Below are 26,491 nucleotides of genomic sequence, written 5' to 3' on the forward strand. Positions count from 1 at the left end.
TATATATATATACATATATCACGGGGAGAGATGTAATAAAGAGCGGCGACTCCGAATTCGATTCGAGCGCGATCGTGATCCCGCGTAACGTCAAATGCGCGAACTACGAACGGATTTTTATATTGAGAAAGTAAGTATATAAAAATATAATTTTTCTACAATTATATATTTACAAAAATAGCTCTTTCTTCATATTCAATCATAATTCAATTTAACTTATTTGATTTAAATTTATTTATTATATATATATAAATTATATATTAATTATATATTATTTATATATATATATAAATAATATATAAATAATAATTTATATATAATTATATATTATTTATTATTATATATTTATTATATATTAATATTTACAAAAATTGCTCTTTCTTCATCATATTCAATCATAATTCAATTTAACTTTTACTTGATTTAAATTTTATTAAAAAATACATTGATTTGATGACGCGTATTTGATTTTGTTTGCATACAGAAATTCGCGCATTTTTGCTTCAAAAACGCGCCTTTAATTTTTAATTTCGGGGCCCGTTGAAAAATTCCGCATCATCTCTCGATCTCGACGTTCTGCGAGTGGGATAAAGTGGACGAGAGTCAACGGTGAGAGAAAACGTTGGAGGGGGAATTCGCGATAGAGTGTCGGGGCCCCCTTGTAAGTGTGTCGAGGGCTTGTCATGTGTCAAATTTTTCGCCCCGCGCCCGAAACGCGATCACCTACGTTCCTCGACGATCGCAGGTTGCGACTCGACGACTCTCAAGATCATCCTCGAGTAGAGACCCCCTCCGGCTCTTCGAAGGTCATCGGTCCCCGCGAGAGAGCGAAATATCGGGCCCCGCAGCTGCCTTCGAGAATTGGAATGCGGGATCAACATGGAGGTGGCGGATAGATCGATATTGCTCGATGATGTCACGCGTGGTCGCTGACTCTCCCTGTCCGGCATCCTGTTGTGAGTAAAATTTTCACGTAGAAAAATAGCTACGAGTATCCGCTTAAGCCTCGGGTAATTCTTACGTTGTATTTATCGGTGGCCGCGTCGTAAATCGCAGATTTGCAGTGGCGAATTTTTTCAAAAATAATGCACATACCTGCTTCGCGTTGTGGTATGCGCGAATAACAGAGAATGAACCCGTCGACGAAGTGATATATCTTTGGATTTTTTATAGGTCTCTGTCCATAGATTAATTAATCAATGTGCTATAACACATGTCATAATTAATTGATAAACTTAAAAAATTTTAATTTTTTTTATGAATTCTTGTTTTCTTTTATATAAACTAGACAATTGTTTCTGTGTCTTGTAATTTATGTTTATTTACCTGAAATATTTTGATGATATAGCCATCGATGATACCCTTATCTTAATAAAAATAAAAACTTGGTTTGAAATCTTTCCAATAATCTAAATCATTTTTATTTATACTTGTAGGATATTCTCTAAATGTAATGTAATTGAAATAAATTAAAATTTTAGAACGGAGCATGGAATGGACGGATCATGCCCACTCCTCTTTCCCAGCTTCGGAGAGCAGACTGGCTCTGAGCGGGGAGGAGGCTACTCATCGCAGAAGGTATACAGGCCAGGTTCTGATGCCATCGACTTGGGTTATCACACCCTTGACAACAATGCTTGCCGCACCACGTCCTCATCGTCCTCGTCAACCCCGGGTGTGCCCAGCCGTCAACAGCAACAGCAGCCACCACAATCTAAGCATTTGATACATTATTCTATAGTTAGCGACTTGTGCCAGCTGGATGACAATCTGCTTCTGAGGATTTTTAGCTGGCTCGACACCCGAGATCGCTGCGCTCTGGCGCAAACATGTCGACGTCTTTGGGAGATCGCGTGGCACCCGTCCCTCTGGCGAGAAGGTCGAGGTCTGCTATCCGCAAAACGCCACCACGGCGTTGAACGCGCTGACGCGTCGCGGCTGCCACACCTGTATTCGCCGTTTGGTTCTGGAAGGCGCTACCGGTTTACCTGGCATCTTCGTCCAATTGCCGTATCTCAACCTGACGTCCCTAGTGCTGCGACACTCGCGACGTGTCACCGATGCCAACGTTACTACGGTGCTGGACAGCTGCGCCCATCTTCGCGAGCTTGATCTGACCGGTTGCTCCAACGTTACACGAGCCTGCGGTCGTATGACCACCTTGCAGCTGCAGTCGCTCGATCTCAGCGATTGCCATGGTGTCGAGGACTCTGGTCTGGTGTTAAGTCTGTCGCGCATGCCGCACCTCGGATGTCTTTACCTACGTAGATGCACCCGCATCACCGACGCCAGCTTGGTAGCCATCGCTTCCTACTGTGCCAGTTTGCGCCAGCTGTCAGTGTCAGATTGCGCGAAGGTGACGGATTTTGGAGTACGCGAACTGGCGGCGCGTCTGGGTCCTTCGCTCCGTTACTTCTCCGTGGGCAAATGCGACCGGGTGTCCGACGCCGGTTTGCTGGTCGTCGCCCGTCACTGCTACAAGCTCCGTTATCTGAACGCTCGCGGCTGCGAGGCGCTCAGTGACAGTGCGACCATCGCCCTGGCACGCGGATGTCCACGTATGCGCGCCCTGGATATCGGGAAATGCGACATCGGCGACACGACGCTCGAGGCACTCTCCACAGGGTGTCCCAATCTAAAGAAGCTGTCCCTATGCGGATGCGAGAGAGTGACGGATGCCGGTCTCGAGGCCCTGGCTTATTACGTACGTGGTCTGCGACAACTCAACATCGGCGAATGTCCTATGGTCACGTGGATTGGCTACCACGCAGTCAAACGCTATTGCAGACGTTGCATCATCGAGCATACTAATCCTGGATTTTCTAGTTGATATTCCAGCCTACGGTGTCTTATATCGAAGTAATGGTATAAAGAGGTATTCTCTAGAAAGAATGTATTCTGAAAAAGAGAATATTTTTTTAGAGAATTTTTATATGAATATAAAAAAAGAACAGATTTGTAGATATTTTATATTCTGAAAGAATATAAAGAATAAGAATGTATTGAGAATATTTTGTAAGAATATTTTTTACAAAAATATATCAGAATATCTGGGAATATACTAATTTTAAGAGTAATATCTAAGAATGAGAATATTCTCAGAATATTTAATCATCTCACGTCACCAGTTCCAAGTGCCAGAGTGTAATATAAGAAAAGTTTGTAGGAAATTGTAAATCTAATTTTTTAAATTTACGTTTATTAATGATTATAAATGTTATATCTTTTGATACCATGTTAATGAGAGAAAAATGTAGGATGAATTTGAGACTTTAATAATTTGTATCGTTTGGAATCTATTTATTAACATATGCAAATATTATTTTACAAACATCGCTTGCAAGTATATATTAATTTGTAAAAAGGTTATTTGTGTTTCATTGGTTGTAAAAATATATACATATATTCTGCTTCAAGAAAGTCATGGCTACTATTTATTGTATTTGTAATTTAACGTATTACATAAATAATAAAATCATTGGTAACTAAATTTTGTCTAATTTATTGTAGTTACAGAATAAGATATTAAATATACTCATTTCTTAACACCATTAAATTATGTAAATTGATTATATAGCATGCTTTTTACACAATATGTATAGAAATGTATGCAAGTAAAATATATCCTTCATTAAAGCAAATCATTTTTTTAGGAATACAAAATATTTTACATTTCAGATTTATATCGTTACAAATGTTTTTCTATTGCTAGATTAATGTAGTTTTATAATTATAAAATAATTTTATTATAATTTGTGCAAGATTTATATAAATGGCATTTTTTATATAAAATATATATTTAGTTTTATTTAATATATTTAGTTTTTTTAGTTTTATTTTTTGATCAGATCTCTGTTTCACAAAATAATATAGCTAAATAAAATATATAGCTAACAGTATTAAAAAGATTTATATAAATGGCATTTTTTTATATAAAACATATTTAGTTTTATTTAATATATTTAGTTTTTTTTAGTTTTATTTTTTGATTAGATCTCTGTTTCAACAAAAATAAATATAGCTAAATAATATATATAGCTAACAGTAAGATCTTAAAGTTACACATTGCAAGGTAGTCTGGACAAAATCACGATTCAGCCAATCACATTCGTATACTTGGTTTTGCGACAAAATGCGTATCCGCCTTAAGAAGTCCCCGAATGACACTGCGCAGGCGTGCGACTTCTACTTATATTTAAATAATCCATGGTTACACAAAGAAGACGAGAGACGATTAACGAACAATTATCAAGAAGCTGCATTAATAAGAAATACCTGCTCCAAGATTTATCTCTTGCAATCGACTTGCAAAAATCAAGTAAGCAATTATTCATAGAGTTTTCTGAAAGATAATATATCTATATTTTTATCGTACATATATTATTTACGATCGATGAAACAATCAAGAACAATAAATAATGTGTTGAGAAATGTTGGTCCGAAGATTTATTTCTAGTCGCCATTTAAAAAATTATGTATATATGTATACATATATGTAATTCGCGTATATTTTTCCGAAAACAGCATCGTGTTGATATCATTATTTCGTGTTTTGCATCGAACAAAAAATGAAATTTACTTTAATAGCGAAAAAACGCGCGAGCGGAAGTTTTGCGTTCGGAATTTCGGCGGCCGTTATTTGTACATATCTGCATTGTTTCGACGAACGCCTGCGCGAAATTTCCTTCGGAAACCCGCGAGCCTTCGGGTAGGGGTAGCGCGGGATTCAGGGGTAAAATTGCACGATGGTTGAAAACCGCCGCTGTATACCAGTCGTACGTAGGCGATCACGCGGTTAAGCAGGCCTTCTCAATTCCATGTCGCCGTCTCTCGTCCTATTTCTTCGATACGGTCTTCTCTTGATCATCGCCTTCGGGAATGGTGAGCATTCGATATATATCACTTACGAAGCATTGCATTTCAATTTATCGATTTATGCGTGTGTAACTGTGTATGAAATAGCAGCAATAAATTCATTTATAGCGAAAAAACTACAAGAATATAAAAAAATTATTGATATGATCATTCTTCAATAATATATTATTGAAAAACTATTATATTATACCATAGTAGTTTTTTCGGGTCTTGTTTCTGTTATTGTTTTTCTTTTCTTTGTGGCGGTTGTTTTAAATATCGATACACTGATATTTTTGAATTATAATTTTTATGATGAGAAAATTAAATAGTTCATCCGCGCGCGCGCGGGAATTAGTTTTAAGAAAAATTAATAGAATTAATCTATAAAATTAATTAAAGAATAAGATTTTATTAATTCATTATGAATAAATTCATTAATTTATAATGAATTAATAAAATCTTTTTTTTTAATTAATTTCATAGGTTGAGTTTTTATTTTTATGTAAAAAAATTTTTTAGTTAAGTAGTAAACTTTTACTTTTAATGAAAAATTTTCTGTACATACACATTGCAAAAGATAAAAAATTTTTGGTAAAATATTATATTTATTTTTTATATTTTATACTCAATTAAAATAATTATACATATATTGAGGAAATGATAAATTTATAAGAAATAAATTTAAAAAATATAATTCCAGAGTTTTAAAATTACTTAATAAAATACTCTAACATTTTTTTGTTTAAAAATTAAGCTCTCTATTTAAGAGTAGAAATTCTATTAATTTGATAAAAATAGAGAAATATTAATAATATTTCAAAAATTGAGGACTATTGAGACATGGTTGCCATTTTTGAAATGTATCTTATGAAAGCTAATTAATGACTTGCTCTTTTTTTTCCTATAATATTCAATAATCTCGGAAGCTAAGAAAGATGTAGGCCATCAATAAAGTTTCAAGGTTCTCGTGGTACCAAGATACAGCACGTTAGGAATTGTTTAGATATTGTCATGCGTCAAAGCTGGTCATAGCTTTTGCCTGTCACGACTACACAACCACTGATATCAAAGACGTCTGAGATGTAAATTAGTGACGCGACCAAATTCCAAAGGCCGAAACGTCATTGAATTGCGAGGCCGTTTTTAGAAGTGTCCTTCGACAGTTTGTGATTTTTACAATTTCTCCCAACCTTGAAATTTTCAAAGATTTGTTATAATAATGCCACGATCTGCACAGTATATATATTTATCTTTGCGCGTATATTAATAAATTATCACAAGATTTTTCTAAAAATATCCTTGAGAAAATAATCAAGTCATTTTAATAAATATGAATATTTGTTATAAATATCTTTGATTGTATAAAATTATCACATTTCGATAGATAATTCTATTAAAAATAATGAGACAATTAAGTGTGAAAGCACAGACATATGAATATTTTCAAATGGAATTTTACTTTTATAGGTATAAATTGATGAGAGAGAAAAAGAAATATAAAAGATCATAAAAAACTCACAGAACTTTTGATGCTAACCGCAGCTTCCAGTTGTTCAATAATGTTAGTTTCCAATTGAAATCGCGTTATTTCTCTTTTGTAAATTTTTTATTCTTTTTTTAATTGTTTCCAATCTAGATCACGATAGTGATCATTTACATTGTTTTAAAATTATTCAAAAAATTATTTTTTTCAGATAATTGTTTTTTTTTATTAAATTAATGATATTTAATATAATAATGATATATTTAATAATATTTACAAAATATTTATTTATTTATTTTGTAATACAATAATAGTTTTGGTTAAGAAATGAAAGAGTTAAATTATCGAGAAAATCTACAAAAGGGATTGAAAAAAGGGATCCTCGCAATAGAGGCTTTACTTACCCTACAATGTGTGGTTCTCGGTCTTAACCGGACTTCGTTATGCTATGTTTGCGTCGCAGCTAGTAGTGTAAACGTTTGCGAATCAGTCGCGTCAAGGGACCATTCGACGCCTCCTCCATGCCATCAAATTCCGTGATCGGGACATCGGCGGAATTTGCATATTCGCTGCCGTGGAATCGTATCCGCGCATGCATTTAGTAAATCGGTTTACGTGTTAGCAGGGGCGAATTAACACTAGAGGCAAACATCGGCATTTGCCTAGGGCGGCAAATTGGAGGGGGCGGCAAATTTTCGAAGACAGAAAATTTTCGCCGCCTCTGGCCGCTTGAGGCTCGACGGCCGAGCCGATGACGATCGAGCCGCCGACGGCCGAGCCGCCGACGACTCTACCAATACCAATGGCTGCGTTCAGCAGACAGAGCAGATCAATGAGCGCTTAGTGATTCTTTATTGTAATTGGTTTCTGCACTTAGATCTAACAAAAATCTAAATGCAAGAACCAATTATATTAAAGAATCACTGAGCGCTAACTGATCTGCTCTGTCGCCTCTGTCTGCTGAACGCAGCCATTGACGACCGGTTCAAGCCTCGAGCGGTAGGCGGTAGTGGGGAGATATTAGGCGACGAGCGACGAAGCGACGCTCATTTTAATTCCGAGCATTATTACAATAAAAACAAGTAACTAACAAAAATATAGTAAAAAAGATAAAAAGAAATAAAAATTAAAAAAAATATATAAAATATAAAAAAGAAGAATAAAAAAAATTAAAAATACAAGAAAAGATAAAAAGAACAAAAAATAAAAAAAGAAATAAAAATAAAAAAGTAAAAAAAAATAAAGAAAGTAAAAAAAAGGAGTGTAAAATCCTATCTGCAAACCTCCTCGTGGTGCACTCTGGGGTCGTGAAAATATTTAAAAATATATTACGTTTTCACCAGCTAATGCAGGGGTAACAGAAAATTGTTGATATTTTGTACTAAATCTTTTTTTTTTTTTTGCTTTTAGGGGCGGCAAAATGTACGCTGCCTAGGGGCGGCAAAATGCTTAATCCGCCACTGCGTGTTAGAGTTTGAGGAGACTTTGGCCGAGTACTGGCTATTATTTCATCGTCATTTACGAAGTCTATCCATTAATAGAATGTTATATGGATGGCTGTGTGCAAGAAGATTAATGTTTCTATAACACGTTAAAACTTTCTAGTAAATCAAAGAGAGAAAAATAAAATTAATATGATTCAGCTTTTTATTTTATTTATTATTTCAGCTTTTATTATTTTAATAGCAACGATATTTTATAATGTATTTTATTGTATTGGCATTAATTATTTATAATATAATCATTTACAACAATAAATTTAATGTAAAGTATTATACAGAGTTGAAAAATTTGTGTTAAATTTAACAGATATTACAAACGGTCTGTAGAAATTTTTGTGTTAATTTAACATAATATATAGATATGTTAAATGGAGACACAAATACTGTGTTAAGATTTTAACACAAAAAAATGCGAAACTTGAATTAATTCAAATAAATTTTGTGTAAAATTTACATAATTTTAATGTAAAAATTAACCAAAAAGATATGTTAATTTAACATTTTATTATTCCTATATTATATTATAAAATAAAAAATCAACATTTTTTCCTGTAAATTTTAACAAATAAATCTTGTCACTAATAAAATAGAACATATTTATTCTGTAAAATTAAAAATAGATTTACAGTGTTTTATTTTTACATCTTTTTGCAGTTGTTTTAATAACTTAACATTTAAGTTCAATTAACACACCAGTAATATGTTAAATTAATACATGAATGTGTTAAATAGTTAACACAAAAATTTCAACTGTTTTGAATAAGAAAATACAAATTTTCCTACTGTGTAGAGAAATTAATATTTTTGATATATCTATTTTTAATAATAATTGAGCTATATTTAACTATATATTTGGTCTCATTAATTATCGTTTTGCGATCTTTCATCTAACTTTTACTGTCGCTCGAAATACATGAATAATCAAATATGTATCTTTTGGGAGAGTAATCTTTGGGATAGGGGATGGCTGTCTTCGCATGGTGAATCATTCTCCCCGAAGAAATTCGACATTCTCAGTTGGGCTCCCGCGAGATATTCCGTAAGCTCATAGAGTATCGACACCCGACATGCGATCTCATTATAAATCCGCGAGATTTTTCGATTTACCTCACTCGGTGGCGGTGACAGACGTCGGCCCATTTCACGATCTGTGGGAATATTTCGGCGACTTCTCTCGGGAAACTCCTTATTCGAGAAGCTATAAAAATGTTTAAATTAAGAATATAAATATAGTAAAACTGAATATAATGAAATTATATTAGTAAATATAAAGTCAATTAAATAAAATGAAAATTAGAATATAATGTAATTTTTTATATTATACCTATATATATAATGCTAGCTTCTAAAATATTTAGGTGTAGGTATTCGAGGCAAAAAATTCTTAAAAATAGCTCCGCGGCTATGTAATCAAAAATATATGTGCTTGATCGCTTTTAGAATGTGAAGAAAAAGAGAATAAGATCAAATATATTAAATAAAAAAGAATATATTATAATTATTAAATAGTTGAAAATTATAAATGCATTAATATTTTTGTTGAGGAAAAAATCAAATCTTAACTGGATAAAAAAATTTATGATAAAAAATTAAATTGTATAAAAATATAAATAATTATTAATTTTGGAGATACCTTGTATATTAATAAAATTTTCTATGATTTCACTTTGGCAACAATCCCTTTGAAGAGTCATTGTTTGAAGGTACAGCTCTTAGAGAATCGATAGGGTCAAGAACTCACTTTCCTAATTACGATCGGTATTTACGAGTATCACTTATCTTCCTCGCAGAATCTTGGTCTGCACTTACGTTGTCGAGAGAAGATGAGACCAAGCTGAGATTAGCTCTGTCTTCTGACAGGTTTCACCACGCTTCACAGCACAATGGGGGTTTCAATGAGGGTAGACTAACGTTACTGATCATATAGCCGATCGCTATAATGGATGAACGAAACGGATCCATGTAACGAAACGGATCAGAGAGCGGTAATCAGAGAGAAGAGTCCGGCGAAAGGAATCTTTGAGATCGTTTTTTTTTTTGGAGACCGATTCTCAAGATCTTGTTCGTTCGATCTTACATCAACCTCTATTCTGAGTGATTTTCATCATGTTTTACTTTTCCATTCGATATCACTGTATCACTTGTATTATAGGGCGACGATAATTCTTTATATACGGATGCTTTATTTTTTGTGACATTACATATTTGCATTAAATTTTTATTGACTGCGCTCGCGCACCCGCGATTCTATCAATTTAAAATTATTAATAATTATATTAATTATATTAAATATTTAAAATATTATGTTCATACTTTATCGTAAATATTATTTACAACATATTCATGCTTTACTAAATTAGTTTGAAAATAAATTTATTTTAATATTCAATGATAAAAGTCGCCCAAACTGGCAACAATTTATTAACAATATTTAATTGAAATACAACGTTTCGACTGTGATTGCAGTCTTTTTCAAGTAAACCTATAAACATTAACACGAAATGTGTTATTAATAATTTTGTGTTAATGTTTATAGGTTTCCTTGAAAAGGACTGCAATGACAGTCGAAATGTTGTATTTCAATTAAACATCGTTAATTGAATTATTGCCAGTTTGGTCGACTTTTATCATTGAATATTGGATTAGTTATTAGTGGCGATCTTTACAGTTCATTACTTGTTACATTTATTTATGTTTTATTTGTACTATCGACATTATATGCTTTATTTGTAATATATTGTAAAATTGTTTCTTTTTAAGTTATCAATAGTGTTCACTTACGAAGACAACGAATATTGAAACCTTGAAAGCGAGAGATATTAAAGCTTTTCTATAGCCGAATAGATTCAAGGGCGTATTATTTCAATATTCATGAGTAATATATCTTGACTAGAATAATCAATGTTAAACTGGACATAAAGGAACTATATTATAGCTAAATTTATAAAGTTTTTTTAGTATTTTAATTCGAAATAATTTTGTCGCTATTAAAATGAAAAAAGTGATGTTATTACTATTTAAAAATTAAAAATATATGTATGAATACATGTAATACATACATTAAGAGAAAGTTATCTAATACATACATTAACAGAAAGATCTGTTTAAATAAATCGTATATTTTTAATATATTTTATTAATTTTATTAATAAATAATACTATTGCAATAATATGGAATACTAAACTATTGTATTAATTTTACTGTATATTTTTTTATTAAATCACGATTAAAATGAATTTTTTTACAATGTGAAGAAATTAATTTGAAAATTAAATTGATATCTATATACTCTTTAAAATAAATAAATAAGTAAATAAAATAGTTATTTTAGAAAATTGATTGCATCTTGCATATATGTTTAGGTGTGTGTGACGAGCACGAATACAGACTGACGAAGCATCTGCTGGACGGATATGACGCCGGCGTACGACCAGCTAAAAATTCGTCCCAGCCCTTGGTCGTGGTCTTTGGGCTATCCCTTCATCACATTATCGATGTTGTGAGTATTCGAGCGCAAACAATTTTAAAGACCAATATATGGCACAAGAGAATGCGACTGGTCCTCCTGAAGGGCCGTTTTGTAGTATTCTCTCTTAGCATATACTTTCTTATTCAGAACAATGTTTAATGTATCCATATTTTACATTAAGGATAATTCTACTTTTGAAAGTCTTTATTTTCCAAAACTTTTGATGATATAATAATAATGATTAATATATGATATTAAATTGATTAGAAAAAAAGAGAATTTGTTATATTTAAAAAAGACACAGCAAGAATCTGTATATATGTATAAATTAATTATGTAGATTGTAAATATATATTTCTAGACACGCGCGTAATAAATATTAAATAGATATATATAAGTATCCATATTTTTTTATGAATTGAAATGTTTTTAAGCGTCGAGCAATAATGGTAAATTTTTATACAGTTAGAAATAAATTGAACATTATAGCTTTTTTCGTACAGAACATACGTATACACGTGTTATATATAATGCAATATCAATGATTGTGTATAAATAGAAACATCAACGGAAATATCGACACACTTTTTGAAATCCTTTAAGTTCGAGGGCAATAGGAAATGTATTATATTAAAGAAATAGAATGTATCTATTGGAAAATTTCTCTTTAAAAACACGGCTAAGTGGAATCACGGGATTTCTTAAAAAATGTTTTCATATTCTTTCATTTTTGTTTATAATCTTTATTTATATGCATATTTACAGAATTCCGCGAAAATATAATTATTTTTTATTAGCATATATAAATAAATACATGAGAAAATATACTCATATAATCTTAATAACAGTAATGTATTAATCGAAAAGACAACATCTCGGGATGAAAATTACAAAATAAAAAATAAAATAAATACAAGAGATAAAAAATATGACAATGTAATTATTCTGTTTTTAACGATATACGCGCTCGTGTCTATAGACTTTTACCAGCACGTTGCAATTTGAACAGAATTTTCAGTAAATGGATTTTATTCTTAATAAAATCTACTCGTGACAACAAAAAATACAAAACGATAGAAATAAAAAACATTTATTGTCGTCGTCTATAAGAAATGAACAGAAATATTACTTAAAAACGTTTAAAATTGATATGATAAAATTGTTGATTATCTTTTTTAATGTATACGGTTATTTTAATATATTGGCTATTAATTTATTAAATATATTTCTAGACTATTAATTTTCTTTATGCATTAACAATTGTCTATAAAAATATACTTATATATTTTTATAGACAATATTACGATAAAAAATTAATTTGTGCATATCCAATATTTTAAATAATTCTGATCAAATTGATATTCTTTGTTAATTCTAATAAATAGACTTTTTTAATGTATAATAAATAGTTAAATTTAACATTTTGCCAGTTTTCTTGCATATTAACAAAAATACAAAGTACGAATATAAATTAAATGAATTCAAAGCATATGGAAATATACGTTTATGGTATATATGCATATAATTTTTGTATCTTTAACTATTGATCCATATATATTATCTCGAAAAAATTTTCCTCTAAATTAATCTCAAAACACAATAAAATCAAATTGATAAAAATATGTATTGAATGAAAATAGAAACACTGCGATCGCGACGGGATCCCGAATGGTAATCGGCGAGAGGCGAGATAAATTGGCGTGAGAATAGGTAAGGCGCGCGGTGGGAAAATTTCTGAACATTTATTCTGCGTATGGCGATATAACGAGATCAACCTTTCTCGTAGCATAACCAATCGGTCACCTCAGGGAGTTTGGGACCATTTAACGAGAGCTCGTTATATATATCTATCGCGCAATATATACTCAATCATTCGATATGTTGTTATCTCTTTTCGTTTCGTTTCGTTTGATAACATCAATGATAACATAATACATTACGATCTCCTTTTCATCTAATATCTTTTCCTTTCTCTCGATCCACATCGAGTCAATCTTTAAATCCATCAACGATTTTCTGGGATACTGTTTATGGGAGTAATCAAGCGTTATTCTCAATCTGTGATTATAAGAAAGCGTTATTAATTCAACATCAGTATTTATAGATTCCTCTCTGACAATTTTCTGTTTAAGAAATTTCTATTTAACTAAAAATTGACATTTATAATTTTTTTTGTCTTTCTTTCTATTTTATTATTATTTATTATATTATATGTATGTATTATTTAGAGACTATCAATTCTTGTACCGAAATTTTAGATTCGTGAAATCTTGATTATTCGTCAAATAATAATCGACTACGAAATACCGCTTAAATTCTCGACATACCTACTTCCACAGTTGAGAGAAATATTATACATAGCCTCACGACAATCAAAATATCATCGTTATATCATATGCTGATCACACATTCCGTTGATTTTCCATCTACCGTTTGATTGAAAATGATGCATGAAGGTACTGAGTATTATTAGTGCGAGAATAATGTAGCTTCTCTTTTGAAAAAAAAATACTTCATATATTATTAGATTTCACATATAATCTTATTTATCAAAGCAAAATTATTTAAAAAAATGGACCATTTAAAAATATTATTTATACATTTTAATTTGTTATTATTTCGATATTTGTTAATCGAATTAAAAGAATCTTAAGATGTCAGATGTGAGTAATCTTTTGAAAGTTTGGAAACATATTAGAGCGAAGTAAGGATATGAAAAAAGAATGCGAACTGGAAATTAAAATATTTACGATCCGGCCACATAATAACGCAAGATCTAATTAAACTTTTGCATCGATCGGATGCAGCATTGCATACGTTAATCTCCACAGAGATAACGCGAAATTCATCATGTTTTAGATTTCACACAATTACAGGAGTCAATTAAATACCGCAAAATCATTCCATGTATTTTAATTCAATTTTTTATGTTATTAGGATATTTACGGCAAAAAAACTAATATTTATTGCTCTATAAAATAATTTTTATAGAGCAGACTGTTGGATTCTTATTAAATAAATTAAAACGTGTTGTTTTTTCTTGAAAGTTTATTGATAAATATAAAAGTTTAGATTAGTTAATTTATATAAAAAATCTATGTTGAGATTAATATATATTATTTAGATAATTTGATTTTTTAATCGACTTTTCTTACAATTATTTTATTTCTTATCTTATTTATTCTCAGTTGTTATACGTATATTTAAGAAATTTTCTGAATTTATTATTATTAATATTATTATTATTTATTATTATTATTCTTTTATTTGCTAACTGTATGTATACAATAACTTATTTGATAAAATGTTTATAATATTTCTAAATTTTATATTATTTTTTTATGAATCTGAAATAAATACGTTGAATTAAAATAATTGCAAAAATAGAATTACTATGTAATGTGAACTGTGTAATTGATTCGGATTTTATAAAGGATTGTTGATTTTTTTTCTATATAATAGAAAGAAAGATATATCATCGGTCGCGTTTGCTGACCGTACATGTCGACAATTCGTTTTCCTGAAATATACGAGTTCCAATTAATCAAACAGATCAATTCCAACCGTTTTTCTTCAATAACATAGTAATTCTTCGAGGCGTCACAAATTAAATATTTTATGGTAAATTACTTGCAATTAATTTTGTAACTTTTCTATTAGTAATAATACAATTGATCAGTAATAGTTTATATCACATTTTAATATTTAATATATTGATATTTTATATACAATATTTTTTTTATATTTTAAAGTTTATATTATAAATTTTATGATTATATATATATATATATATATATATATATATTTATTATTGGTAATATTTAGTTAGCTACAAAATTCTATTTTCTTTTGTACTTTGCGTGTCTCTTCTTGTTACACACATTTTAAATTGTATTATTTACTCTACGGTTTGTCTTCTCAATGACAAATAGATATTTCGGAAAAAATACAAATTTTAAAAGTCTCAATGGAAATATATTTTTAACGTTTTTATATTTTTAGGATTTTTACATATATATATTAATAAATGTCAGAGGAAGAGTTTTAATTAAAATAATTGAGACTTAGTCGAGAGGAATATTGTGGTTTTAAAATAATTGACATTTCAAAAGATAATCACTGCCAGTATCGAATTTCTTATTTGTCTTCAATATTTAATGAAAAATGCAATTTCTGAAAAAAATTTTAGATTTGAATTTATATAAAATTAAATAAATAAAAATCTAGTTTTTATATAAATAATCGAAATAAATTTTATAAATACATAGGGATACATCTCTATATTTTGCTGTTGTTGTTATATATTTTATATCTTTTTATAGCATTCACTTTATATAAATAATTTATTTACGTTTGTTTATAAGTTGCGATTTATGCTGTGACTTTATTACAGGATGAAAAGAACCAGATACTCACAACCAATTGTTGGGTTACACAAGTTTGGACCGACCATCATTTGAAATGGAATGCCTCGGAATTTGCTGGAATTCAAGTAATCCGTGTTCCTTATAATCGTGTTTGGCGACCTGACACAATTTTATACAACAAGTGAGCAATTATTTCGCATAAATATAGAGTGAACTTAAAAAACTGATATTCAAAAATATATTTTAACAAGAGTAAGTTTAGACATGTGTTAACATATATTTTATATATAAATTTTATAAATACATAGGGGTACACCCCTATATTTTGCTGTTGTTGTTATATATTCTATATCTTATAGCATTCACTAAGTTTATATATGTATTCATAATATATTGTGGCTCTAAAAGATTTAAAAAAATATATTCAAACTGGAGCCAATGATTTGTGTTCTCTTGAGATCTCTATGTAATTTTGCTATCCTTTTCAAACTTTTCTCGATTCCCTTATGGAATACTTTGCATAGCATACTTTACATGACAGAAAAAAATAAGGGTTAAAGCTGATTTCCAATTGAAAAGATAATTCAAAGTTTCAGTAATTTTAAAAAGATATATTTTCTACAGTTGATTAAATATAAAAATCAAGAAAAAAGAGTAAGAAATAAAACAAAGTAATTTATATTTCGTTGCATTTTTAATGTTACAGTGCTGATCCACAATATAGTTCAGCGGTCATCAATACAAACGTGATCGTCAGTCATACAGGCGAAGTTGTCTGGTTAAGCCACGGTATTTTCCGCAGCAGTTGCGACATAAACGTGGAATTCTTTCCCTTTGATGAACAACGATGCGCTCTGAAATGGGCCTCTTGGACCTACGACGGATATCAAGTAAGTTTCATACATCACATTCATATTCCACATTCTATACTTTTCACGTTGCACATCTGGATTTTCATCCGCGCGAATGCAAATTGTTAAAGTTTCACATTTACATAATTGAATATCTGCTTTTAGAATAGGTCACTGTGCTCCCTAACGAATTTCTTTTTTAAAAATCCGGAGTTTCTAATATTCCGTTGAGACAAATTATTCAATGATGTAAATGAAAAATTTGCATCGGTGCATAAATGCGTCTTCATTATCATTATTAAATTTAGAGAGATATCGTTTTCGGATACATCTTAACTAAAAGTATTTTTCTTGAATTATAGATGACAATCTTAATTATATTTTTTATTTAGTCACATTTTTCATCGATTTTTATAATTATAGAACTTTGAAAGTATTTAAAAAACTGCGACGTAAAATTTTTCTTGCCAGTAATTATCGACTAGTGCGACTGTTCATCTTGCAGATTTCTTTTTAAATCAAATTAAATTCACCGTTTAGTCAGCCATAATTCTTCGTGATATTACATTCACTTTTATTTAAAAAATCACGGTATATTCTGTGATAAAAATCAAAGATCGTATTGGTTATTCAAAGATTGAAGTACGAAAATATAATTTATGTAAAATAGGAAAAATCGGAGCATTTAAAATAAAGAAATTAGAGATATAAATATTTAAATATTATATTTGAAATTTAAAACTTTCCTAAATATATTGTTGAAAATATATATCGTGGACAATTCTATATGTCTCTATGTTTTAAAATAGCAAGTAATTTTTTTGGTATTACAAAGATATACAGATAAAAGAACTATAATGCAGGATGTAACAGCAATATGTACGATGCGTAAATAAAAGAAAAAAGAAATTATTGTTCGTGAAGCGAAGAGCTTCGGCTTTGAAAGTTCGGGGACGCTTAACACAGCTGTGGAATCGCAAACGCGGGCCCGCCAAGTCGTGAAAATGGTTCGGGCAGATCGAAGAGCTTAATCCCAGCATCGCGAGAAGAATTCAATACGAGAGCCGTTCCGTTCACTTCCGCGCTGAACTCTCTGCCTATCTTTCACAGAGTTTTCCCATTTTCTATCTCTCCGCATTGAATACACTTTGCGTAACGTCGGTACGTTTTTCTTCGTCGCATAAAGGTCGAGAACGTTATCGCGATTTAAAATACTTAAATTGTTCTAGAGAATCCTTTTTGCGCATTAATCATTTCTTGCAATACAATGTTTCTAATATCAATTATTTATTTTTGAAATAAATTAGTACGAGTATTTTTTTCAAATCATAATTTTCGCTACGAAAAACATTAAAAAGGAAATTATAAACTTAAAGAAAAAATAAACAAAGGTAATTGCATTAAATCTAAATCAAGAGAGAAAGGTAATGTTCCATTTTAATTTAAAATTCGATTTATCCTTCAGTCTCTTTCATATATTGATATAGAAATGTTACCGCAAAATAAAATAATATAGATCTGGATTTATATCAATATTAATAAAAATGTATTGTATAAACAGTTCTCGATAATGGAGCTGTTACACAAAAAGATCTCGATTGTAGTAGAAAGATATTCGGCTTGTCAATTGCCAATTTAACTTTTAATCGATAAACTAGCCTTCGTGTTTAACGAACGGCGCGACGTTGACTTTTTATTATTCGAAAATTCGCGGAGCTTTTACGGAGAACGACGGCGGATCTGCGCAATCAAGCATAATTAATATCGTGAAAATTTCGCGGACATCAGCTCGAGCTGGAGAGGCAGAGTGAGAAGGGGGACGTGAGTAATTATCAAGCAAACGGCGAGTTCCATCTTCTGGATTTCACCGCCCGTAAAAACGTCGAGTACTACTCCTGCTGTCAAGAACCGTATCCCGACATCACTTACGAGATTCGCTTACGACGACGTCCGATGTTCTATGTCTTCAACCTGATTCTGCCCTGCATACTAATCAACGGCGTCGGTAAGTGGACTACATAAATGTGCATACACGACTAAAACGTTGAGGAACGTCTTCAGCGAAATCAAGTATTAAGATCATTTGTCGCTCGTATATTAAAATAATAATCATCATTTCAATGTCTGTTCGCATTACAATTTTTTTCGCTGCGATTTTATTTTAAAAAGCGTATTCCTTGATTATAAAATAGAACACGAATACGCTGTTTTTAAATATTTTTTGAAAAGAAGATATATGAAAAAATTCTAATTTAATTTTTTAAATAAATTTTCACGAATGCGAATTAACGATGACCCGGTAACGCAAATCTGTAACATCGCTCGGGTCGTTTATTAAAAAGAGAAATAACAGTTCTTATCGTTAGCTTATTACGAAGTTTTCATAAATAAGCCTCAAGACTACGAAGAAGCCCGCGCATGAGAAGTCATATACAAGATTAGATAAAGATTTTCCCTTGCGATCTTTCCGCACTCTACGACTTGCTTGCATAAGAAAATTAAGATTGCCTCTACGAGAACGCGTAAGACGCGGATCCAATAAATTTGCATAATAGTTTTCGTAATCTTAGGAAAAACGGCGTTTTTATTAATAACTATGCGAGCGATCAAATTATGTGTTAAGATTTATGGGATGATAAGAAAGCAAAGTGTGCACGATCGATGTTTTTATATGGATATTTGAAAACTTCGAAATTTTGATAAAATTACATTATTATATATAAGAGTATTGAGAATAATATTATGGAAAAAAATTTCTTGACAAAGAAGAAATTTTACTTTTTGTGATAATATCGAGAGAGCTATAATTGCTCGTCATAAATGTTAATATTAAATATTTTTGAAAACAAGAGAAAAAAGTGTATATATTTATATATATTTTTATATATATATTTTTTTCTCTGTTTCTTAGAAAAAATAAGAATGGCCAGTTAAGCCGTTAAAATATTTGTGCTATGCAGTTTTTATTATACATCTTTTGTAGTATTATTTCAATTTTCTAATTAATATAGTTAGAAATTAATTTTGTATCTCTTTATTCGGCTCCTCTTCAATCAAAATTTGATAATTGACGGAGTGAAAATCCAAGTCTATTATGTAAATGTTATATTAATGTAATTAAACTAGTATTTAATTCTCTTTTTAGAGATCAGTGATCTTGAACAAATTCGTCGTTATAAACAATTTTTGAAATTTTTATAAAATTAATATTCGCTGCGAAGAGCAATCAAATAATATTACGAGAGATGTATTTTTTATTATGTAGCAAATATTTATGCTTAATCTCATATTAATCTTGATATTTTAGATTAATTATTTTGTCATTATTACATATATGATTTACAAATATTTTAATAAAAGATAGATTTAAAATTTATAAAAGCAACAAGTTGAATGTAATAATTTTGTATGGTATTAATAAAATATTATTGATAATGTAGTATTTTTCGTAGAAACAAAAGGCGTGAAAGTAATGATCAACGCAAAAAAGTATTAGTTCTGTCCGCCAATGATAGCTCGAAAAATAATATCGGCCACTGGATTTAATCGCATTAAGATTTGTACGAAGGAAAACGAATTAAGTCACCTTTTAAGGAAACGATGGTATGAACCGAAGCATTTCATTGCATTGCTGCTGCCGTTTATCGATAATGAAAGAAATTTGCCAAGGATTCGTTCGATATCCGAATCAAGTTTGTAGATTTAGTAATTACTGATCAAAATCTGAAGAAACTGTTCTTTATAAAAATAATAAAAAAAATATATATATATTAGGAAAATTAAAAATACATAAATAAAAAGACATAAAGGATATAAAAAGATAAAAATGTAAATATTAAACTAACGGAATATAAGACCGAGTGGAGCAATCGAGACTGTCGGGTAAATGGGACAACAATAGTTTTCCGATGACAAAATGGATAGTTATTGTCCAGAAGTTTAAAATGACAATTGTGAATTTCATTATCGGAAAAATCACTGCGTTATTTCCCTGGTTTGTGTATAAATTTCTCTACATGACAATAATAATAAGTAAACAATATCATTTATTTTCTTTGCATGAATATTTCCTGCAAGATTAAAATTTAAATGGAAATTGCGGAAAATTTTATCGAAAAAAGCACATAAAATCAATAATATAAATTAATAAAGAATTTAAGCATAATAGATGTACGTGCACAATAAAGGCATAGAAAACTGAAAAAATTTAAATTCACCGAAGTCTCGAAAGAAAGGCGATTCCGAGATTGTCTTCGTTCTCGTCTTTTCTCGCCTTTTTTTGCCGTTCTAATGTCATTTCACTGTTGATTACTACTACACTCAAGTTTGTCACGAGACTTCGGCTCGAAATTTTCGCGGAATATCTCGGATTCAATATTCCGCGACAAGAGGAAAACTTTTGCGAACGTCTCCTTTGTTTGCTTTTCAGCCCTGTTGGTGTTCTACGTGCCCTCCGAGTCAGGAGAGAAAGTCACCCTCGGTATCTCGGCCCTTCTCTCCATGACGGTTTTCTTGATGACCATTCGCGAAACTTTGCCGCCTACGGAGAAGACGCCGTTAATAAGTGAGTATTGAGTCAAAAACCTGTTTTCCACCGTAATCTTTCATTCGAATATTAAGCCGAGATACATATTTTCATACTTTAAAGATATTTTTAGAATATTTTCTCTCTCTTTTTCTTTTTCCCCTATCTCTTTTACGAGAGATTTATTATACAATCTTATTTACAAGCAAATATCATTCTGTTTAGTGACACTATTTTAAATTTATATCGCTAGTGAGAAACATGTATATATTTTTTCAAACTTTAAGATATAAAAGTGTCACCCAATTTTTTCGGAAATTTTATATAACGCAGGATATGATTGCAATTTCCGTTCGAGCGTCATAGCTGCTCGTTACCCGTTTCTCATTAAAAAACTCGCGGGAAAATGCACCTGGGATTTTCTTGAGACGCGGTTAACCGTGTACAAGAACGAGCACCGTCTTATTTCTGCTAATGTTACCTTCAAAGGTAAAAGAAATGTCTTCAAAACATAACGAGAAAATCGAATAAAAGCAGTTCAATATTTCATTAATTAAACGGAGAAAAGATTTTTGTTTAATGCTTACAGGTACCATGATTTGCATTCAGAGAGACCATAATAGATAAAATCTTTGGGGAATTATAAAAAAAATATGATATTCAAATTTCAGAGAATATTTTTATATCTAAAAGATAAAAACATTATCATATCGTTCTCATTTCGTTCGATATATCTTTTATCGTATACATCTGCATTCTTGTCATATTATTATATTTTTATATAAAGATCATCTTTACGTATAAACCATACTTTGAATAATATACGTACAATAGTATTTTAATATATATATAAATACACTATTTTATATTCTTAAAAAGTGAAAATATTTTATTTAAAAAAATATTTGCATATTTTTAAAATTTACTTAAAAAAATAAATTAATATTTATTTGATTGATATACATATTTTTAGCTTCCTCCATATGGTTTCAGGTCTTTATTACGGTGTCAGCATTTGTCTGGTGTCGTTTGCATCCGGTCTGGCGGTCGTGACATTGAATTTGCATCATCGTGGTGTACGGGGTATACGAGTGCCGAGTATCGTGAGATCGTTGGTCTTAGACAAATTAGCCAGGATAGTATTTCTGAATTTCCAAGAGGAGAATAGATCGGTAAAACGGATAACGTAATGCACATGGATATTGTTCTTTGTAACACGCGGGGCATTTTTTCAATTGCAGTCTGTTTCTCAATCATTTGAATATAATAAAATTGAGTCAATATTCCGCTGCGCGTTTCTCAGCGATCGATCAAATGATAATTCTGAGAGTCGCGCAGCTTCCGGCCAATTAATGGCCTAAGTAGAATTTCAGAATTAAAGAAAAAGCAGATATTGTTTGAAGATACATAAATTACAAAAAAAAGTAAAGAAGATATCTTTAATGTTACGTAAAGAAAATAGAAGGATAAAGTAAAGAAAAAAATTTAACTATCTCTATATAGAAAAATATAAAAAAAATTTATAAAAAGATGAAGAGAATATGTGAAAAAAAACATGTTATACTTCGCAGAGAGAAAGTTTCATGTTGATATAGGTTCTATAAACGCGTCCCCGCTATTACTAGATTCTATAGAAAAGTTACGGCGCGATCATCAATCTGAAATCACAGAGATTTGTTATATCAGCAGGAACCGGCGGAACAATTCTCGAGAAGAAAGAACAATTGTCCACTGCACTGCAAATCGGAACTGCCAGAGCAGCACATATCTCCTAAATATGTATCGAGAAGGGATGATAGTAATAGCAGCAGTCCTAGTCTAGGTGAGTCTATTTTATGTAATAAATAATTGATTACAGTTGCGGAATATTTCTATCTTCTTGTCATCATGGTTTAACGACAAGAACACGCTATTTGATTTAACCCTCCATATAATAAATTTATTTGATATTATACATATTATTATTATCAGCATAATTTAATTAATTTAGTTTTAATTTATTCTTATTTTGTATTTTTATATTATAAATTTTTCTGCCATTCTTTTAAAAAAGCTACATTCTACTTTCAAATCGTAATGTTATACGAATTTTTCGATTTTTTTCAAATATATTGTAATATAAAAAATTACAATTTTTACACAAGATTAGATATTTTTCTAAAAATATTTTATTTTGGCGTGATTACAAAAAGATTACATATGTATTTTCATGCACTCAAAATCTTATCTATTTTTGTTGTATTATTGGCTGAAAACATATTCTTTTTATGAGATATTACACATGAGACATTATAGATTGATCAATTATCGTCTAGTCTTCGATTCAGTCTAACTTATATTCATTAATCAGCTGATTCGTGTCGCGCGATCAATGCTTTACATTTTACATTTTGCTAATTGGTTTCCTTAACTCTCGTATATAATTAAATTTTCAAATTTGTTGTAATATGAGAAATGACAAATATTTTGCACAAGATGATACATATTTTATAAAAATATTTAATTTTCGCGTGATTAGAAAAAGATGTTTATTCTAATATGTATTTCAATATGAATATGTATCTATAATGTATTCTCAATCAAACTCTAATCTATTTTTGTTGCATTGTTGGCTGAGAACATATTTCTTTCATGAAATATTGTATAGTCTGATTAATTATCGTCTAGCCTTTGATTAATTTCATTAATCAGCTGATTCGCATCGCGCGATCAATGCTTTACAAATTATATATCGAATGATCGCGCAGATCTCGGAAAGGAGGGCGGCCTTGAGGCACAATGGTCCCGGGTCCTGGGAAGAGTGCACGCGACCATTGAAAGGAACGAGCGGCGCCTAGTAGAGCAAGATCGTCGAGAAAGGACAGAATTAGATTGGAAACAAGTCGCTCTGGTCAGTGATCGCGCGCTATTGTGCGTTTTCTTTCTAACGACAATCGTTAGCACGGCGGTGATTTTATGCGGCTCGCCTCCGACTCAGGATGTATCAAAAGACGGGTAATCGTTGAATTATCGATTTGATTATATCAATTGACTAAATGATGCCAAAATGTCTTCTTCATCATTGGACTCAAAGAATAATTTTATTTTATTTTTTTATAAAAAAGATTAAATAATTTGCAGTAGATCTATTCGTGTTGATACATAAGGAATAAATGGATGTTTTTCTCGTTTTATGATGAGATACATATATATATGTGGTGTGTCTACGAATGAGTGATTTTTGAAAATTTGATAGAAACTTTAATGTTCATTATACTCCAAGTTGATGGAAAATTACTCTGTGGTATAAAAATCAATTCAGTTGTTTAATTTCTTATTATTTCGTTAGAATTTTTAGATGAAAGATTATTTCGAGTCAAACTTTATTTCAATTTTTATCGGTTTCTTTTAATTCATAAATTTTGTACAAATTATATATACGTTTAAAAATGAAATATTTATCTCTTAACCGGGAATGAATTTAAAGAATAAAATAAAGCATTATTGCTATGGCATTAAAATTTACTTATCTCTTTTTTCGGAAAAAATGCTTGCTTTCTAATTTATTTGTCAAAAATGTAATTAATTTTCTTGTTTTTTCTTTGATATTGAACAAATAATTTCAAAGTAACTGAAGAGAGCTATAAATATATGCATCGAATTTGTCACAGAATACATGAATTTGTCGATGTCATAAGTTCATAAAAATACGTTATATTAAAAATATAATATAATGTTAATATTTAGATCTAGAATAAATGTTCCTTATAGATAAAAAACTCGGTATCTAAATGTACGATAAATGTATCGTTAAAAATTAAGAAATACTTGAACAGGGTTGAAAGTATAATTAAAACATGAAAAGACCAAATAATGAAATAAGCTTTTATTCATTATATCCAATAACTATGGAAGTCCCACAACCACATTTTTAAGTTATACAATTTTTCACAAAAGTATGAAAAAAATTAATTTTATTAAGTATAAGATATTTTTCTCCTTTTTATGCATTGTCATCTTTCATCATAGCAAAAATATAAAATGTATAATAGAATATATGTATATATATGTATAAATATGAGTCTTTTAACAATTCAATAATAATCAGGTACAGGTGCACAAGCTATTTTCACAAAGTCTTCATATTTAACATAACCATTTAGAGATACATTAGCCTCGCGGAAGATTTGCTCCACTGTAACAGAAAATGGTATGTGAAGCAATAACAGTATTAGTAATAATAGTAAAAACAAAATTGAATCAATTATTTATGTACCTTCTTTGCTACTCAATTGTTCTCCCCAGTGAAGCAGCATGTGTGCCAATTGCCTTGCCGGAATGGTGCCATTATGAGAGATATCCGCAGCTTGAAAAGCTTTAATCACTTCTGTCGGTAGATCCTCTGCACGAGTCTGAAGATGCATGACTTCCAAGAAATCAGCAAAAGACATTTTTCCACCTGGAATTGAGGTAGATTTTATTTTATTTGCAAAGAAAGATAATTAGTACAAAAACACTTACCTTTATCCTTCATATATTTGTTTAACTCTGCAATAGTTGGGCTTAGCCCTAAAGATCTCATGATTATAGTGAGCTCATCAAGTGTACGAATCTGGCCATTTCGAGCAAACAAGTAGAAACATTCCCGAAACTCTATAAAAAAAATTAATATTAATATTCAATTTATGCAAGGTGTACAAAAAATATGCAATGATAACATCTTCTCAACATACCATCTATATCTTCTTCTCTAAAGTAACGTGCCTGTAATATAATAATTATTAATATTGAGTGAATATATGAAAAGTAAATAGATTAAATATATTCATAAACTAAAAGCAACTCTATATATTATATCAAAGACAATTTATATGTATAAAATATGAAAGTAGATCAAGTAGTTTCAAATTATAGTATTTTATAAATAGATTTATTAATTAAATTATTTATTGATGAAAATTTATATTAAAATTACCATGATTGATTAGAAGAAGATCGCGTTCTTTTTCGAATATCGGAATGTTTCTTCACAATTTTGACACAACAGGTGTTTGACAGAGCGAGACATAACCCAACCCCGCTTGTTCTATTTTCGCTGGTAAAGAGCGACATCATCTGCCGCGATTGTGTACTAAAAATCAATCGTGCCAATCCACTAACTTAAAATGCATCATTTTTTCTCTGTTGGCAAAACACTCAAATATCAGAGCGAAATAATCTCACAATCGAATACAGTTGAAAGAGAACAATTTCAAGGTTTTTCAAGAATTGTTGCGAAAAAGAGAAATATTTTCGACCCAAGACGACATCAAAGGTATCAGAAAAGTAAGTGGAATGTAGTATCTCCCTCAAAGGCTCTCTTATATACATATTCTAGAATTAAATGTTATACAATGTCGTTTAACCGCACATACACGATTATCTTGTTCGATGTATGCACATCTATTTTGGCATCGT

The 26,491-nt window shown here is 30.3% G+C and overlaps 3 protein-coding genes across 6 annotated transcripts; 2 read left to right on the plus strand and 1 right to left on the minus strand.

Moving 5' to 3' along the window:
• The first annotated feature begins 13 nt into the window (after positions 1-13).
• Fbxl7 (F-box and leucine-rich repeat protein 7) lies at positions 14-3,490 on the plus strand. The gene is given in 4 exon segments (XM_085484994.1): positions 14-130; positions 485-956; positions 1,482-1,878; positions 1,880-3,490. Coding segments are annotated over 2 exon segments (1,335 nt in total). The 5' UTR covers positions 14-130; positions 485-956; positions 1,482-1,494; the 3' UTR covers positions 2,831-3,490.
• Positions 3,491-4,757: 1,267 nt separating this feature from the next.
• On the plus strand, positions 4,758-24,916 carry LOC114929779 (neuronal acetylcholine receptor subunit alpha-7). 4 transcript variants are annotated; one of them, XM_029301435.2, is made up of 9 exons: positions 4,758-4,881; positions 11,206-11,342; positions 15,706-15,860; positions 16,386-16,569; positions 18,319-18,535; positions 20,960-21,094; positions 22,049-22,227; positions 22,742-22,877; positions 23,803-24,916. In XM_029301435.2, exons 1-9 carry the CDS (start codon positions 4,818-4,820, stop codon positions 24,051-24,053), a joined length of 1,458 nt encoding a protein of 485 aa, XP_029157268.2. In that variant the 5' UTR covers positions 4,758-4,817; the 3' UTR covers positions 24,054-24,916. The 4 variants fall into 4 exon arrangements, with proteins under 4 accessions (XP_029157268.2, XP_029157270.2, XP_029157271.1 ...); XM_029301437.2 differs by having other exon boundaries at positions 22,745-22,877; XM_029301438.2 differs by having other exon boundaries at positions 22,049-22,241; positions 23,803-23,867.
• On the minus strand, positions 24,906-26,154 carry LOC114929778 (calmodulin-like protein 4). The gene is made up of 5 exons (XM_029301434.2): positions 26,010-26,154; positions 25,768-25,798; positions 25,556-25,687; positions 25,311-25,493; positions 24,906-25,229 (listed from the first exon to the last, which is right to left on the minus strand). The coding sequence occupies exons 1-5, from the start codon at positions 26,010-26,012 to the stop codon at positions 25,129-25,131; spliced, it is 450 nt and encodes a 149-aa protein (XP_029157267.2). The 5' UTR covers positions 26,013-26,154; the 3' UTR covers positions 24,906-25,128.
• Between the last annotated feature and the right edge of the window lie 337 nt (positions 26,155-26,491).

Source organism: Nylanderia fulva, unplaced genomic scaffold (genome assembly GCF_048542155.1).
Source record: "Nylanderia fulva isolate GAGA-0341 unplaced genomic scaffold, ASM4854215v1 Scaffold33, whole genome shotgun sequence".
NCBI classification, from domain to species: Eukaryota; Metazoa; Arthropoda; class Insecta; order Hymenoptera; family Formicidae; genus Nylanderia; species Nylanderia fulva.